This window comes from Lactuca sativa, chromosome 7 (assembly GCF_002870075.4).
Source record: "Lactuca sativa cultivar Salinas chromosome 7, Lsat_Salinas_v11, whole genome shotgun sequence".
NCBI lineage: Eukaryota > Viridiplantae > Streptophyta > Magnoliopsida > Asterales > Asteraceae > Lactuca > Lactuca sativa.
In genome coordinates this window covers 74040865-74060573 of record NC_056629.2, presented here as the reverse complement: position 1 = coordinate 74060573, position 19709 = coordinate 74040865, and the positions used below count along the sequence as shown (strand labels likewise).

The window sequence follows — 19709 nt, the reverse complement described above, 5'->3', positions numbered from 1 at the left end:
TGACAGAGTTTCCGGTTGTCAAATATGCCACTTTGGCTTGATGTTTCTTTCTTGCAAGATGTTCTAGTAAACCATGCTCAGATATGCACTAATTTTCTTGATCAAACACCTCCTCTCTTCATTGCTAGCATCTCTCTTCCCATCATCATTTCCTTCTTTACTTCTGCTTCCTAATTGTAAATATGTTCCACATCCTCTAATATAATCTTCATGTTGAATCACTTTTCTTATATCTATCGATCCTCCTTGAAAAGTCATAGAAATCCCGGTTTAAATAAAAGAAAAACAACACAAAAGATGATTATTTCAACTATACTTGATGAAATCGAAAAAAATCACCAAATTGAATAATGCTCTTTAATTGAATAGTTAATGTGATCAATATTGCGTACCTTCCATAGCCTTTTTTAGGGAAAAATACTATAGTTGGAAGAAGTTGATGCAGAAGGTGTAGGACATACTTGATTGCGTTCATTTTGAGACTGAATCCTGGCGCCCTGAAATCTACTGCTACAAGGATGGACATATTTAAGGTTTTGCACTAAGGAGAAGTTTAGTCGAAGTAAAAGAGATGACGATGAATTCTTAGGAGTAAATTCTGGTTTATGAAGAAGCAGAGGATTTAGTGGTTTCATCAGATTCGAAATAGAGATAACCAGTAACGTTTAGGAATATGAATGGTTGATGAAGCCATAGATTTATGAGGGGTCGGTTAGATTTCAATCACAAAATTTTTCAGTGGGAGGGAAACCTAGGTCGGAGGGATATTAGAATTTTTTTGAAGGCGAGAGGAACTTAGGTTTGGGGGGAGATTAGTATATTTCGACCGCCATAGTGGGAAATCTGCTGAAATGGGTGTTATTTTTTTAGGACTCGATTGTAAAAAAGGGAACTGGGTTATTTATTCGAGCATAAAGCCCGATTTCCTATTCTAAACCGGGTCATTTAACATTTTAGTTAGAGAAAAGCTGGCGCGCAATGAAAATATTAGAAAGCTAAAACGAAAATTTTAGAGGGAAAGAGATGATTTTGGGCGGTTTTAGGTTTTACTGAAGCGATTTGTATGGAATTTGATGGCGGCTATGGAGGGCTTTTAGAAAGCTACAACGAAAATTTTAGAGGGAAAGAGATAAAGATTTAATGATGTTATTTAATTAAAAAGAACATCAAAAAATCCTTATTTAATGATGCTTTTACATGAAGCAGCACTAAAAAATCATAGCGTTTTCATTTGATGCGTTTTTCAAAATATAGCATCAAAAGATAAAGATTTAATGATGCTCGTTTATAAAAACACCATCAAAAAATCCGTATTTAATGATGTTTTTACATGAAGTAGCACTAAATTCTTTTTTGATGCTATTCGTTGTTAACCGCCTTAACAAAAGCTTCTGGAAATTTATATGGTGTTTTTTTAAAACGGTTCATGGACTATTTAATGCTCTATACATTTAATAAGACGGTTTTTACCATCAAACGCCTCAAAAATAAAGAATGGTTCACATTATTAAATCACTTATGTAGTAGTGAATATTAGTATACTTCACATTATAAGGTAATATATATATATATATATATATATATATATATATATATATATATATATATATATATATATATATATATATATATATATATATATATATATATATATATATAACCTGTTAGTACAACCCAACAACCCTTGAATTCGTCATATAACTGACATTACAAAATATAACCTATTTTACAAATGAAAGTTTTCTGCTTATGCAAGTCCATTAGCCATGCTTTCATGGATTTATTCCATGATTGTCCTACTCATATTGATGCTTTATTTTCCATTATGTATGTTTTATTTCCTCTTCTGGATGGTTGCAACAAGAGTAGGTAAATGACTCAGTTTATATCAGTTGCTTTTAAACTATAATTAACTTGTATATAATATACGTTTGATGATTGTTTGGAACCAATTATTTTCCAACTTTCAGTAGCACCCATTAAGCTGGCTACTTCACTCCAATTTCCTTTGGCAATAGCTTGACGCAACTCCCTGTTGCAAATGATCTATTTTGTGTCTGGTTCTTCAGTTAAAATTATGCAATTCTCTTCTGATGAATTCTCTTCGATTTGTTTCTGCTTCCTGATTCGATTGAGCTGAATCCACTTTTGAAATTTCATTTAAATGGCTATGTGACCATAACGGTTTTTATATATATGGATGGTGATAAATAAACATTTTACACATACAATTGGTAACTAAATTAAAAGAAACATGTAGGCATGTTTCTTAGATCGATTAATGTAATGTCTCTCCGTAGCATGATAACTTACTTGAAATGCTTTTTCTGGCTATCATTCCAGTAAATATTGCTGTAAAACAGAAGAAAAGGTCCAATAAATTAACATCTGTATATTAACATATAGATATGTATGTACGTATTTTTTGTATGTATATTTATGCAAACGATAACATATATGGTTGCGCCAAAAATGACCTGTTTATAAAGGTATTAGACAAAACTACAAAAATTGTTCATTTTTTCTGCTTTTTAGTTCAAATACGCCCTTTTTGGTTTCATGATCATTTTTGCCTAGTTTGTATGTGGTTTTGGTTGCTCTGAAAATTAAATTGACTATTATATCCTTTTACTTTTATTTTTAATATTTTTAATATTTGTTTTAATAATTTAATAACTAAAAATATAAAAGGGGACCTCTCTCTCTCTCTCACATTGAATGTATAGTGCAAACCTATCTATTGATTGAGATTAAGAAGGCTGCCTTGTGCTTTCCCGTCCTTGCTTTGAATCGATGGCATAATCTTGCTTTGACTATACCATCGGAGGTCATCCAAAACCCATTCATTTTACATTTTTTATGCTCTACCAATACAATTTGGTTAACGTACTTACAATTTGAGGTCAAATTTCTTTTAATTTTTAGACCCATACACTAGAAAAGCTTTAAGGAAGATTGATGATGGTAAGCGTTTGTTTGTTGAGAGAGAGAGAGAGAGAGAGAGAGAGAGAGAGAGAGAGAGAGAGAGAGAGAGAGAGAGAGAGAGAGAGAGAGAGAGAGAGAGAGAGAGAGAGAGAGACCTTTTTTTATGTATTTAGTTATAAACTTATTAAAGCAAATACTAAAAATGTACAAATAAAAATAAAAGGGTATAATAGTCATTTTAATTTTCGGAGAGAACAAAAACCAGAAAGACCATGAAACCAAAGAAATCGAGGTTTAACCTCAGAAAAAATGCACATCATAGGGACTATTTTTGCAGTTTTGTCAAAGCATTATATATGTTGAGATTTTCTCACCATAAGACTATAAGAGCCCTTGAGGTGAAAGGAGAGACATCGATATGTATAGAGTTTGTCTATTCCAACAAATACAATGGACAACAAAAGTTGGGGGTAGCCATTGAATACTAGGTCAACTGTGATGATCTTTTATTGTTAGATAATCTCTATGAACATGCAGTGATAATTATTAGGTTTGATTAGCAGATATATCAAAAGGTACCAGAAGTTGTCTGAGAACTTAGAATGGTTGAATCATACAACGATATCAGTATCTCTCACACTTCTTCGGCCGAATCAAGATCAACAACAATGTCAAGGAGCTATTCCTTAATTGAAGCCAAGATCGAACATTTGACAAGTATATTATATTGTTTCTCCATCTCTAGGTTCAAACCTCTTGGACGAGTAAATTTTGCATCTACAATGCCATACAAATTGTAAGTGTCCATGAGGGAAAACATATGTGTCTTCCAAAGATGGTAATTGTTGTTGCCGGAAAGCTTCACAGAAACAAAATTAAAAACATTAGTATTTGATGCATATAAGTGCTTTAGGTCTTCAGGTATTTGTGCTAAAGCATGTGGACACTACTAGAAAATTCTTATTTACCTACAAAAATTACCTATGGAATAAAATTTGTTGGTAATTACATACGAAATGCCTACGACATAGCCACTAAAATATTTTCCCTAAATCACCTACAAACTACCTACATATTAGTGACTAAAATAATTTCTGTAGGTAATCCGTTGTTAATCACCTACACCATACCTACAAATAATAATACTATAAATTCCAAATTAGTATGATGTAGTTATTTCGTAGGAATTTACCTACGACATAGCGATGGAAAATTGAAATACCCCAATTTTTTAATCGACTTAAAAGTGTTGTAGGAATTTTGTAGGCAATTAACTACATATAACCTATAGACGTGAAAAACAGTGGAACTTTTTAATTATTCATAGTAAACTATTTTCATTTCTCTTTTTTTTATTAGTATTATTCATTAATTCATTATTATAATGAGAAATAGACATATATATATATATATATATATATATATATATATATATATATATATATATATATATATATATATATATATATATAAATTATAACTTGGTGAAAACAAAATAATCAATATATAACAATGTTGTGAAAAAATAAAGTGAAAAAAACGACATTCAATCATTTGAAAATGAAAAATAAAAAAACATATGTATGAAGCAGTAATTAATTACCTATAGATTATCTACAGATTTTTTTTTTTTGTATTTTTCATTTTCCAAGGATCAGATGTCTTTTTTTTAGGCTTCAATTTCTTCACAACATTATTATACATTGATTACTTTGTTTTCTCCAAGTTATACATCATATCAAGATACATAATTCCAAGTACACTGCCGGAACCCATTACTCGTTTTAAGTTTAATCATTTTTGTGTATGTGTATGTATAAAATCGTGCACATGCATGTATTTATGTTTATATGATTTATAACTTGGTGAAAACAATGTAATTAATGTATAAAAATGTTATGAAAAAATGAAGCGAAAAAATGACATTTGATCATTCAAAAACGAAAAACACAAAATCATCTGTAGGTAAGTTGTAGGTAATTACCTATGGATTACCTATAGAATTTGTATTCCGTATGTAACCTGTAGTTAAATACCAACCGATAACCTATGGAATACAAAATCCATAGGTAATCTGTAGGTATTGCCTATGGATTACCTACAAAATTTTTTGTATTGTTCATTTTTGATTGGTTAAATGTCGTTTTTTTTTTGCTTTATTTTTTACAAAATTATTATACATTGATTAGATTGTTTTCACAAAGTTATACATCATATAAACGTACATACATCCATGTACACAATCAAACCCTGGTACTTATTTCAAGTTTAATCATTTTTATGTATGTGTATGTATACAATGGTGCACATGGATATATGTATATTTATATGATGTATACTTTGGTGAATACAAAGTAATCAATGTATAAAAATATTGTGAAAAAAATGAAAAAAAACAACATTTAATCCTTCGAAAAGGAAAAATACAAAAAAAAAAATGTAGGTAATCCGTAGGCAATTACCTACGGAATACAAAATTTTGTAGGTAATTGCGTACGGTTTACCTACGGATGTTCTTGTATTTTTCATTTTCGAAGGGTTAAATGTCGTTTTTTTTCACATTATTTTTTCTACAACATTATTATAAATTGTTTAGTTTGTTTTCAAAAAGTTATACATCATATAAACATACATACATCCATGTACACAATCAAACCCTCGTACTCATTTCAAGTTTAATCATTTTCGTGTATGTGTATGTATACAATGGTGCACATGGATGTATGTATGTTTATATGATGTATAATTTGGTGAAAACAATGTAATCAATGTATAAAATGTTGTGAAAAAATGAAGCGAAAAAAACGACATTTAACCCTTCGAAAATGAAAAATACAAAAAAAAATCTATAGGTAATCCATAGGAAATTACCTACGGATTTAGTATTCCGTAGGCAATCTGTAGTTAAATTCCTACAGATTATCTACAGTTACAAAATCGGTAGGTAATCCGTAGGTAATTGTTTGCCGCTTACCTACGAATGATTTTGTATTTTTCATTTTCGAAAGGGTTAAATGTCCTTTTTTTCGCTTTATTTTTTCTACAACATTGTTATACATTGATTAGTTTGTTTTCACAAAGTTATACATCATATAAACATACATATATCCATGTACACAATCAAACCCTCGTACTAATTTCAAGTTTAATCATTTTCGTGTATGTGTATGTATACAATTGTGCACATGGATGTATGTATGTTTATATGATGTATAATTTGGTGAAAACAAAGTAATCAATGTATAAAAATGTTGTGAAAAAAAATGAAGCGAAAAAAACGACATTTAACCTTTCGAAAATGAAAAATACAAAAAACAATCTGTAGATAATCCGTAGGCAATTACCTACGGATGATTTTTTATTTTTCATTTTCGAAGGGTTAAATGTCGTTTTTTTCGCTTTATTTTTTCTACAACATTATTAAACATTGATTAGTTTGTTTTCATAAAGTTATACATCATATAAACATACATACATCCATGTACAAAATCAAACCCAGTACTCATTTCATGTTTAATCATTTTTGTGTATGTGCATGTATTCAATGGTGCACATGGATGTATGTATGATTATAGGATATATGATGGCGGCTCACGGCGGCAGCCACCACCTCACGGTGGTGGTGGTGGTTTTCCTTGACTATTCTTTGGCCAAATCACCTAATCAACAACCCAACATAAAGGAAACATACTCACACACACACACACCAAGCGACACACATACAGCCACCCAGGCGGTAGAAGCCACCACCACATGGTGGTGGCGGTAGGTTTCAAGACAAATAACACACGTATAGTCCCCATGAATGCAACAATCAACATGTACACTCGAATATACAACCATACAACCACCACCTAAGTGGAAAACGTCGCCCAAAAAGACGCAAATAGCGGCTCCATGGCCGCCGACGATAGTGGTGATGTCTCTTACGTCGTATCCTCAAAAAATAATGAGAAAGAGAAGAAAAGTGGGTTGCGGGTGGACTTAGGGTAAGTTTTCGGTGGCTTATGACCCACTCACGACGAACACCGCTTCGAACCCCCTCGGCGGTTCTCCAGTTGCCCACAACATCCGACATCCGACAGCAAGGCATGGGGTGGTGGCGCTTCGATGGCGAGGTGGCCGCTTGGCGGCTTGTCTGATCGGAAAGACGAGTAGAAGAGTGGTGACGGCTGGAAGGTCATGAATGCGGCTATCATAAGAGTATGGTTAGGGTTTGCAATCTTCCAAATGAGAAGGAAAAGGGATACGGGATTAATCTTGTGTCTCATTTCAAACTTTTGTCCTTAATTCCAAAATCAACCCCTCCTTACAAAATTTTTCCAGTTTAAATCCAAAATTTAACCTTTAGCCCATGCCCCCAAAAATCCTTTCATATTAAGTCCAAAAATTACCAATCTGCCCCCAACTTTAATAAATCCATACAAATTAAGTCCAACAGTTACCATTTAACCCTCGATAATAAAATGTAGCTTTTAACACCCTAATGTGTGCACACTGTAATTAGTACGACTTAGGGTTAAAATACATTACTTAAAAAATACGTCTCGGGTTGTAGGGTTTATTATTTATTTTTAAAAACGGATTGTTACAGTATGTTTAATAATAATAATAATAATAATAATAACAAACTTTTAAAATAATCAAAATTTTAATTATTTTTCGATTCCATCATATATCCGTAGGTAATTTCAAACTAAATACCTACGGATCCAAAAAAATCAAACGTCACGCTTCATCCAAATATAAGCTGCTTTTGATTTTTTCAGTTGCCTCCAACCAAGTTTCATTTATCCCCATTTGACCTCATTTCCCTTTGGTAGAATCCAATTTGCAGGCGTTAAATCGGAAAAAAAAAATAATATGAAAATCCATCAAAGAAAACCGGGAATGAGAGCTCTTCCATAAATCGATCACCAGGTCCAGGTGCGTGCTTCTCACCCCCTTCCCCTTCAAGTTCGATTTGCTGGAGTAGGTAAAGGGAAAAACGATAACGGTTCATGTCTCTCTCGTCGGTTCCTCCCACACCACCACCTCCAGCGCCACCCTCATCCATCATTAGCCTCCCCTTTTCCACCCGCGTCTTCCTCCCCGGTAAGTTTATCTTCTCCAGAAATCAATATGTATTTTGATGTCCTGATGTACACCCTTTGTAATTATAATTGTCCTATTCACCTTCTAATAGCCCTAAAATTAATGTTTAGGGATATGGTGTTAATCGATTCAGAGTCGGCTCCTTCTCCTCCGACGTCGTCTGCTTCTCCAGAGTACCTCCGACACTCCTCGTCATTTGCGAAGGTTAGTACCTCACGAATCAGTCCTCGGCATATTCGTTGGTAGTTCTGTACTTTTCTTCCCCTGTTAACTGTTAAGATATGTTTGATTTGTGGTCAATGTGTCGATTAGTCAAAATTGTTTGTCTCAAGGTTCGATTTATACATATTTCAATGTGATTGAAACATTTTTTTTTCAGTTTTTTAAACCTTGGTTGTGTGTTGTTCAACCTTAATGGGTGTTTACTGTCAACAACAAGAGTTGGGTGTTTGTTTATGTTTTAACTATTTATTTAGTTCAAAACAATGTTATTAGACAAAGTGTTAAGATGTTAAGCTATTGTTGGCAATTTTAGTTCTCCTTCTATGTTAAATGTTAGGAACTTATGCTGATAAATTGTGTTCACTCTTTTAAAAATGTGAAGTTGTCAAAGCTATTAAACTATTTTCTATTTTAAGCATGTTAATTGTAAAAGATTCAATTTCATCACGGAACATAAACGATCACTAGGCATATCTTGTTAGCTTCATTTGCTTTTAAACTATCATATGCTTGTATAATGATGCCAACACATCATGTATGTATGTATATTTTTCTATTTGGTGTTAGCAGTGTAATAAATTATTTATTTCATGTTGCAGAATCCAAAAAATCAAATTTATCAAAAATAATTTGAAGTGTCTGCAAAGGTATATATTCAATTATGTTTCACTTATATTTTTAGTTAATTTAAAAAACCATGTTTTATGTTTTCGCCAATTTATGCAACTAACATCCTTAATAAAACAATGATTCACCTTTTTACCAATATATGTATGGGTTATTCTTGTTGTGTCGATTGTGGTGCGGAAGCACTCAATTTGATTTGCAGTTGCATGAAAGACAATCTGAAATGGATGTGCGACAAACACAATTACAAGAAAATGGCGGCCATTTTGAGACATTTGAACAAACCACTTTATAATCCGATAAATAGTTCTTAGCGATATGTTTTTGTTAAACATTTGTAATGTATTTGACAATTTTCCTTATAATGAGTGTTATTTTTTGTGGTTGAATAAGAATATAAATTTAGGTCTAATGTATTGAGCTTTTCTTGTATTTTGGGCAAAAAAATATGGGATTTTAGTACAATTATTTCAATTTTTTTTAATAAAATCCTTTTAGTGACAGATTTTTGATAGATAAATATGTCACAGCAAATTGGAAAAGTCGTATGCAATCTGTAGTAAAATATTTCGTAGGCAATCTGTAGAAAATGATTCCGTAGGGAATCAATAGGTAATAATTCTGTAGGTAATCCGTAGATGATAATTATGTAGGTAATCTGTAGTAAAAATGGATATGTAGGTAAGCCGTAGGTAAATGTAGCTGTAGGCAATCTGTAGGTAAGTTACCATCAGAAATTTCCGTAGGCAGTCTGTAAGAAATTCTGTAGGCAGTCTGTAAGAAATTCCGTAGGCAATCCGTCACAACCAATTACCAACGAGCTATATTCCTACAGAGGTGTTTCTGTAGCCAATCCGTAGGTAATCTGTTTTACCTACAGGTTTATATTGTATTCGATACTTTCATTGTTTAGTCTCCGCTTTATCTTTTTACACTCACGTTGTGTTTGTCAGAAGATATTCCTACACAGATAAGAGCATTAAAGATGAATAAAGTACCGAATTTTTTTTTTAAACCGCAACTATCCTACTCCTAGTATCTTTTTTTAATAATTACTTTATTCTAATGAATCTTGTCAATACTAGGATTGGGCTGGTGGGGGTTATGTAGTGGCGTGGAAAAAGTGTGCATATGTATGTCATTTGGGTCCTCTCATATTTACGGTTATCATTTTTATCCTTACACTTAGTGGTGGATTCAGGATTAAAGCAAAGGTATATCGCCGACAAAAAAAAATCGTGTAGAACACAATAAAAAAAATCCGAAAAAAAATACACTAGTAATATTTTTTTGAGGTGTATCCGTAACTAATCTGTAGGTATAATTTACCCATGAGCATTTATGCTACAGGCTTTTTTCCGTAGAAGTTATGTAGGTATCGCATTATACCACCGAATACGGATTGTGGTGTAGGTATTGACCTTGTTTTCTAGTGGTGTCTAGTAGTGCTAGTTAGTTTTCAACGTTAGTATAATTGAATGTTAATCCAATTTCACTAATGATCTGAATTGGTTACTAAATAGCTAGTTTATAGGGCATATTGGTCGCTCGAAGTTTCATTTACTTTGTCACTTAAGAGAAACTTTAGATGAAATTGGTTTTCTATATGGCATATGTGGTGGTCATGAGTAATTGTTGATAGTTAAATATTAATCGGTTTTGATGAAGTGTATTATTAGTTATGTTATTATTAATATTATAGTTTTTTTTTTTAATTTTTTTATTATTATTTTTTTTTAGATTTAAAATTGAATACTCGAAGTTTTTCAAGTTCGAATTATTTAAAGACCTCTCAGTGTTGGAATATCGGTAGCAAAAAGAAAGAGTAATAAGTGAGTAAAGATAAAGCGGAGAGCACGCAATGCATGCATGCAAGTACTATGGAATATATCAAACGGATCTTGGTGTTATGAAATGACATGTGATGTCCCTCAATTCCTTTACACTTTTAGTTGTTCTCTATCTTGGTGTGTTAGGTATAATATTAGTGCTGAATAGCGATTAGTTTCCAGGATTAGTTAAATATAGAGTGGTGTACACGGGCTAAACTTTGTACTCTGTCTCCAATTCCCTGCTGGCTTTATTCTTTTCAATAAATACTGCCATTAAAAAAAATAAACAAATCGTATAGATTAGTAACGCCCCTAATCTGTGTGGGAATATGTTTCGCTAAAAGAAAGTAAATGGACAAAAGATAAAGCCGATACTAGTTGATGCACGCATCGAATATAATATTTAACCCTGCCCTATATATAAACCATGAAGAAGCTCATCAACATGCAATTAACCCACACATATCTCTTCTCCATGCGAATGGCATTCCCATCAAACCCATCATCTTCTTCTTCTTCTTCTTCTTCTGACGCCTCCTCATTATACCCAGATCCATTTCATGCAAATGTTTCTAACTTTGTTTCTGTGAAGCTTTCCAGTGAACGAAACTACCGTCTATGGGAGAAGCAGATAGGGTGCCTCCTGAAGAGTTACAATCTGCTTGGCATTGTATGTGAACCAATTACCCCAGACCTCATTACCCGATTTGACGGACTTGTCAAGGGTTGGATTTTTGGTTCGATTAGTGAAGAGCTACTTGACAATGTTGTCGAACTTGAATCAGCTAAAGCAGTTTGGGACAAACTAGGATCTATCTACTGTCCGGCTATAATGATTCCTCAAACAGGTATTCTCTTGTTATTCCAAACTCAATATTGCAACATTCTAACAATCAACACTGCTTCATATGCACTTATAAGTTTTATACTCATGATTGCCTGTCTCACGTGTGGTAGACTATTAAAATTACAATTTCCACATGACGAACAATTTGATGCGCACACATATATATATATATATATATATATATATATATATATATATATATATATATATATATATATATATATATATATATATATATATATATATATATATATATATATATATATATATATGCTTAAGGAGTCGTTAATGCTTAAGGCCAAATCAAGATCACACGCAACAAGGAGTCGTTAATGCTTAAGGCTATATTGAAAGGGAAATGGCAGGAAGTAAAATCCAAACTAAAAGAAGATAAAGCCGCAGCCACAGAGGCAATAAACAGTGATGGGAACACAGTGCTTCATATAGCTGTTGGAATAGGTCGTAACATTCTGGTCAATGAAATATTATCTTTAATAGAACCCGGACAATTACCTAATATTGTAAATGTATATGGAAGCACTGCCCTTCACATTGCAGCAATCGTTGGCAACACAGAAGCAGCAACGCTCTTGATTAAAAAAGACAGAAGTTTGTTGGAAATTGAAAACACTAAATGTGAAACACCTTTGCATAAAGCTTTTCAAAATATGCATCTTGACACCATTGATTGTTTGTTGAAAGCTATCTTCGATGATATAAAAGGAAAGAAAATGACTTTTCCTTTAGCGAATTCTGTTGTAAACCAAGGCGTTAACCTTCTTGTTAATGCTGTTTCTGCAAAAAAATATGGTGCGTACACAATATATACTATAGAAATACGATGATCCAAAGATTTACTGCTTTAAATATTCACAGTTTTTCCAATATGCTTGCAGATTTAGCAACAGAGTTAGTCAAAAGTTCACCAGATTGTGCTGTGCAATCTGATGATGTACTTCTAGCAATAGCTAAAACTTTCCCAATTGGGCTGGATTACTGGGAAACACTTATTTATCCAAGTAAGTTTCTAATATACTAGAGATATACTATAATCTGTTTGTTATTCTTTTAATTTTTATTATGATTTTTTCCTTTCAGGTATGGGTGATATCTGTGAAAGGATAGTCAAGAGAGCCAAGGACTCGTTTAAAATATTAGTAGACTACTACGAAGGCATGATGTCTTTAATGGAAGATATACCTGACGACCTGATCATTGGTACCATACGACTGCTACAATACTTCACATTGAAAGGTGAGATATTGACATATAACCTGTTAATACAACCCCAGAATTAATCACATAATTGACATCACAAAATATAACCTATTTTACAAATGAAAGTTTTCTGCTTATGCAGGTCCATTAGCGGTGCTTGCTTGGATTTATTTCATGATTCGCCTACTCATATTGATGCTTTATTTTCCATTCATTATGTTTTATTTCCTCTTCTGGAAGGTTGCAACAAGAGTAGGTATATAATGCATGACTCATGTTTAAACTATAATTAACTTCTATACAATATAAATTTGATGACTGTTTTGAACCAATTATTTTCCAACACTCAGTTCCACGCATTAATAATATCGAGAAGAAAATGAAGGAACAGAAAGAAGCAAAAGAAGTTCTAAACTTGGTATGTGATGAAATAGAGAAGTTGGAATTTGATGTTTATCCTCGGAACTTTTACATCAGACCAATTCTTGAGGCTGCATGTCAAGATATTTATGAGGTTGTTGATGAAATTTTAATGAGATCCCCTGAAGCAATTCGATATAAAGATGAGAATGGGTATGACGTTATACAGTTAGCAGTTATCCACCGTTCAGAAAAAGTCTACAACCTTATCCATACCATTGGGGAGCGTAAGAGTGTTTACAGAATGATCGAAGATTCTTCTAAGAACAATATGTTGCACTTGGTTGGAAGATTACCTCCTTTGCAGAAACTCAGACAAAGAAAAGGCCCAGCATTACAACTACAGAGAGAGCTTCACTGGCGCCAGGTACGTCGAAAGTCAATTCTTAACCATTATTGTAGCTAGGGAAGTAATATATTTTTTGTTTGATATATATAGTAGCAAAAATAATGGGTTAAATTTATTTTACAGGAAGTGGAGAAGCTCGTGTTACCCACTTGCACTACAAAAGAGAACACTTTCAAAGAGACACCAGATAAGGTGTTCAGAAGGGAGCACGAAAATATGGTGAAGGAAGCAGAAAAGTGGATGAAAGCGGTAGCAGAATCATGCAGCATCACTGCAGCACTAATTACCACAATTGTGTTTGCGGCAGCCATTACAGTACCAGGTGGAAGCAATCAAGAAACAGGCATCCCTGTGTTTACAAAAGAAATTGCTTTCACGATATTTGCAATAACAGATGCAATCTCACTATTTGCATCCAGCACAGCATTACTGATGTTCTTGTCGATCCTCACAGGAAGTTTTGATGAGAGAGATTTTCTAGTCATTTTGCCAAGACGACTGATGATTGGTCTTTGTGCGTTGATGCTATCTACAACTGCCATGATGGTGGCCTTTGGGGCAACGTTGTTCCTTGTCTTTTGTCATAAAAGACCATGGATGCTTGCTCCAATTTGTGTATTATCTTCGGTCCCGATTGCAACTTTTGGTAAACTTCAAATCCCCCTCATATTAGATCTCTGTCGGTCGACTTATGTAAACATCTTTGGCATTCCAAACTAATTGTTCAGGATGAGAATTTATTAAGTGTCAGAGTGTGTTTGGTTGGATGGAATGAAATGAATTAACTAATGAAATGGATAAGGTAATTGAATGGATTATTATCATGTTATTGTCGTGTTTGTTTACTCCAATGTAAATAAGTCATTAATACTTGTTGTTTGTACGGTGGTATGAAAATTCAAATAAATGGAATGAATTAATGGGCATTGACAAATTCCACTACTAAAAAAGCGCTTTTTCAGAGGGACATTTTCCTTGGAAATTCCTACGAAAACCGCATTTCCGAGGAAATGCCAAGAAAATCTTGTGCGTAGGTAAAACCCTCCTAGGAAATGTTTTGTATGTGATTTCCGAGGAACGTTCCGACGCATTTTATAGGAAATAGTTTTGTCGGAAGTACCGAGGGTTTTCCTAGGAAGTTTATTTCCGACTAATTTCCGACGAATTTTGGAGGAAGTTTATTTCCAAGGAATTTCCGAGAAAGTTTCAACAACATTATCCTAGAAAAAAAATATTTACTAGAAACCAGATCTGCTTGAAAATTAAGGTTCATTATATAGTCGCTCTTTTGTGTTCTTGATATATAATCATGGTCAAACTTACGCTTCATATGATAAGCTACCATCCTTTACCGCTGGCAAAGAAAAAAAAACCCATCAAAATGAATGGCGAATTAAAGTTTACATTCCAAATGTAATGTTCAACAAAATTTTTGACTTGTTTGGTGCAAGAAAAGAAGTTTTTTTATTCACACTGAAAACATTTCTATAATAAACAACTCTATATTAAACATCGTGCTTGTTTGGTGCAAGCAAAGAAGTTTGATTAGGAAATGTGTTTTTCTTGTATGGTTCTGGTTCTATTTACACGATACTTATAGAGATTAGTTGTGCTTAAATGATTATTATGCTTTGATAGTGTGAGAAAGAGTGATCACGAGCTTATGACTCCAGTTTTCAGATATGATGTTTCTTGGGCTGTCATGTAGCAAGTAAAACTCTAGAATGTTCATTATGATCTTGAAATGATGACAAATGGAAGCAAGATCTTTAATACATGGTAACTTTTACACATTTCAATTTCATTTTCTAAATATGGTGCTCATCGTTTTTACCCTTCTTTAATTGTTTATATCACAAAGTTCATGACTCCGACTTCATTTTCAATGAGAAATCATCTTTTTTTACCTTTTATTTGTTCATATTATTATATATCACAAAGTTCACAAGATTGGTTTTTTCAATGACAAATTTATGTTTTGCTTTGCATCAATCACAAAGTAAGCATCACTAACTCAAGTTTTCCCTCGGTTCTACGTTTATTAATCATAAAAAATTGTATGTGGATTCAATATTCTACTAAAAGTGAGGTTTTCATGTAATATTACGTTATTTACCAATTTCATGAACTTATATTCTTGCTCTGCGGCTGAGTAAGTTTTATTCTTTACCATTTTTTGGGTTGATTGAAGTCTGGTTGGTTCAGGGTCATATATAAACAAAGAAGGCTTAATAACATAACATTTGCATTTAATTTTATATATATTGAAGTGCTTGAGAGTAAGGACTATAGTTCTGCTACTCATTGTTATAGAATATATCCATATTACCCCCTTTTTAGAAATAAGTTAATTATTTTTATGTTTATCACAAAATATGTGCAGGTGGCAGAAATGTTATAACTGGTAGCTTCTTTGCACTTTATTCTTTTATAGCAAGCTACTTTCAATTATTGATTTTATTAGACCAATACATACACACATAATCCCACATATAATTAGAAATACAAAACAAACATTATAATTTGAAATGCTACCTATTTATATCACTCTACTCTCAAAGTGCAATGCTCTAATATGAAAACAAATTTTCAAACTTATGTAAAACATTTTACAAACAACCAAGTGTTTATCTTAATGAATTAATGGTTTATTTTCTTATTATCTTATATATATATATATATATATATATATATATATATATATATATATATATATATATATATATATATATATATATATATATATATCCAGTAAGAAATTTTTTTTGCTAGGAAGGTAAGAAATTTTTTTTTCTACATATTTTTTTGACGAACAAAAAAAATGAATCACTAGATGATTCATTTGTAACATGATTCACAAGAAAAAATTCCCAAAAAAACATTTTTATGATTCGTTTTTAAGTAAATTAAGAAAAAATTCACTTTTATAACAATTTTAGTGAATAACAACAAAATCATTGTATAAATGAATCATCGAGATGTTTTTTTGAGAATTTTTTCTTGTGAATCATCTTACAAATGAATCATCTAATGATTCATTTTGTTTGTTCGCAAAAAAAATATGTAGAAAAAAAACTTCTTACCTTCCTACCAATATATATATATATATATATATATATATATATATATATATATATATATATATATATATATATATATATATATATATATATATATATATATATATATATATATATAGGATGAGGTTAGTGAAAGTATGTTATTACAAATTGTTTTCCTTTTAGGTTATTGTTGGTCGTATTTGTTAGGGATAATGGATGACCTTAGGGGTGAACGTTAAAAATGGAGGCCAAAAAACAAGAAATTTTCAATATTTATAATCACTTTTACTCTTGATTCACCGGAGGAAGTAACCTATCCAACTAATTACACCTTTACACTTCATTTTTGTAATATGGTTTCAATACCTTAAAATTGATTTAGACTTCGACGTTTGATTTTTGAGATTTAGTCTCGTTACTTTGATTGTGATTTGGTATCAATACTTTGAAATCAAATATTAATATTCATTTTCCTAGTCAAACATTAATATTTAATTTACTAGTTGAGTTTTGTTTTAATTTATTATATATATTCTATTTATTTTGTAAATTATGGTTATGCACTAGAACATCAAAACTAATGATATAACCAACAATCATCGACATAAATGCGATGGAATCCATTTGTTATCTGAGCTTTCCCGAAAATATAGCTATATAACTCATCAGCGACAGATTAACGACATACATCAACGGCAGATTACCAATGGAATCCAGATGTTCCTTGAGCAATTTGTGACATCGCTAATCCCTTACTAATCTGCCGCTGAATCCGTCGCTAACAGTTAGCGACGGAATTTTCCGTCGCTGATATCTTGTTTTCTAGTAGTGAAAATACTTTATTTTTCAAAATATAACCGTTTTTTTTTTCAAAATTTCAAAGTTCAAAATATTCATTAACTGCTATAAATACCAATAAATTTCTTTATTTTTCACCACTTTCACACATTTTTCATTCATCTCTCCAAACCTTTCTTTTCCACTGCCTTCAAATCTGAATAAAGAGATTATTTGGCCTCATGCGTGAGTCGATGTAACTGACGATCTAAATAGCAACTATCTCAAAATTGTTCTTTCTCGAGCGAACCCTTTGTAGTACCAAAAAGAATGTGACAAAAATGTCACCACTCTCTCTAGTCATATAGGTTAAATCGTTATTTATGAAGGGTGAAATCAAAATTTTTCATTCTTTTAGATAAAAAATAAAAAAATGGGGTACGAAGAAATAAAAAATCATGATTTTGCAGGATTGACATTCCTTATTAAAATATGACATTCCATTGCAAAATTTGTTTTGTTTTTTTTTTTTTTTTTCAGTTCTTGTTAATTACTCATTCTAATCCCTTGCTTATTAGTACATATCAAACAGGGGCTTAAAGTTGTAGTATGGAATATATTGTGATTCTTATGTGGGGAGATTTATCGTCTTAGATCCACAACAGAAGCTTTTTCATTTTTTTTTTATTTTTTATTTTGAGTGAGGGATGGCTGGGTAGGTTAGTAGGAGATGGGGTTAAACACCTCTTTTTTGTTTTTTTTAATACGAAAAATATTAAAGTAAATAATAATGCAATAAGAAAATACAAAGGGAAATCGGTCATTTCACCATTCAAGTTTTAGAGGGACCAAAACCGCTATGCATTTTTTCTGAGATTTGGTGCAAACCTCAATTGTTTTCGATTAAGGTCCTTTTGAGCTACTTTTTTTTTTTTGGTTTTGGTCCCTCAGAAAACTAAAAAGACTACAATGCACTTTTATTTTTATTTTTACATTTTTTAATACTTATTTTTATCTTTTATTAATTAGAAAACAAAAAGGACCCACCTTTCTCTCTCTCTCTCTCTCTCTCTCTCTCTCTCTCTCTCCCAACAATGCATATGGTCTTCGTGTTCTTCAATTGTGTTTCTCTCTTTATAGTTGTAGAAGAAAAAACAATGAAGACAAAACAAACCATATCAGAGGATTTTCCAGGTTCATCCCTCTTCCGCTCTCTACCTCTCCAAATTTCACACATTAGTCACCAATTGGAATAAAAACTCGATCACAACACCTCTAATTCTTTTTTATCTCGATGTCGCTGGAGACCAAACATGTAACATCCTAAAATTTAAGACCGGATTATTAAATTAATATGGATAAATAAGTAATAGGTGAATTATTTAAATAAAGAATCAAGGGATAATCATATCATTAGTCGATATGAAGCTTGCAAAGTTAAAGGCTGAGATGTTAACATTTCAAAGTTAAGGGACCCAAAGTGTCAATTTGGAAACTTATGTTTGACCAAGAGTTGACTCACCAAGGTTAAATGGATGAGGAATGCTAAGAATTGGATAGTCAAGGACTAATTAAGTCAACCTTTTAAGCAAATGTGAAAATAGTTGAAGTAATGGTGAATTTGACAAAAGTTGTAAAGTTGAAGGACTAGTTTCGACAAATAACAAAATTTGTGTCTAATGTTAACTTATTCATTTGACTAATTAGATAAAAATTAATAAATTTGGGGTCAAAGTGTGAAAAATATAAGTTTCCTTTTAGTTATTGATCAAATGGTGTTGAATATGAGAACAAATGCTCAGACGCGCAAATGCGCGTCAAGGAAGGCGTTTCCATAAAAAAAGATGCTCATTGCGCGTCGTAAAAGGCTCAGACGACGCGCAAATGCGCGTCAAGGAAGGCCCTATCATAAAAAAAGACGACGCGCATTTACGACGCTCAATTACGACGTGCGTTTACGACACGCAATGCGTATCAAGGAATGCCCTGTCATAAACAAAGACGACACTCATTCGCGTGTCATAACCTTATGGCACGCGTGTTAATGACACGCAATGCGTATCAAGAAAGCCCCTGTCAAGAAAGGCCATGTCATAAATGAAGATGACACACATTTTTGCGTATCATAATTTTAAATGTTTAAAAAAAATATTATTTATAGATTTACTAATTTTCAAATTAAATAATACATTAAAAATCTCATAATACAAAATAAAATACCATAAATAACAAAGATAATTCATTTCATTAATATGTCAAATACAAATAATTATTCCAAAAGTGACTAAATGTTATAAAAAAATGAACTCATTTATATACAATTGCATCATCTAGCT

The 19709-nt window shown here is 32.1% G+C and overlaps 1 protein-coding gene and 1 long non-coding RNA gene across 2 annotated transcripts; both read left to right on the top strand.

Moving 5' to 3' along the window:
- Positions 1 to 7691: 7691 nt before the first annotated feature.
- On the top strand, positions 7692 to 9280 carry LOC122194950 (uncharacterized). Its single transcript, XR_006184793.2, has 3 exons — positions 7692 to 8019; positions 8130 to 8223; positions 8841 to 9280. It is a non-coding gene; the product is annotated as an uncharacterized LOC122194950 (long non-coding RNA).
- A 1883-nt stretch (positions 9281 to 11163) lies between these two features.
- Positions 11164 to 14328, top strand: LOC111889294 (uncharacterized). Its single transcript, XM_023885431.3, has 7 exons — positions 11164 to 11548; positions 11845 to 12357; positions 12444 to 12566; positions 12646 to 12801; positions 12908 to 13021; positions 13116 to 13552; positions 13658 to 14328. Exons 1-7 carry the CDS (start codon positions 11176 to 11178, stop codon positions 14252 to 14254), a joined length of 2313 nt encoding a protein of 770 aa, XP_023741199.1. The 5' UTR covers positions 11164 to 11175; the 3' UTR covers positions 14255 to 14328.
- The last annotated feature ends 5381 nt before the right edge of the window (positions 14329 to 19709 follow it).

Excerpts from the sequence above, each read along its gene's own strand:
- LOC111889294 (XM_023885431.3), top strand. The coding sequence starts at position 11,176 with ATGCGAATGGCATTCCCATCAAACCCATCATCTTCTTCTTCTTCTTCT. Across the intron at positions 11,549-11,844 it reads TATAATGATTCCTCAAACAG|GCCAAATCAAGATCACACGC; the intron begins GTATTCTCTTGT and ends TTAATGCTTAAG. Across the intron at positions 13,553-13,657 it reads GAGAGCTTCACTGGCGCCAG|GAAGTGGAGAAGCTCGTGTT; the intron begins GTACGTCGAAAG and ends TTTATTTTACAG.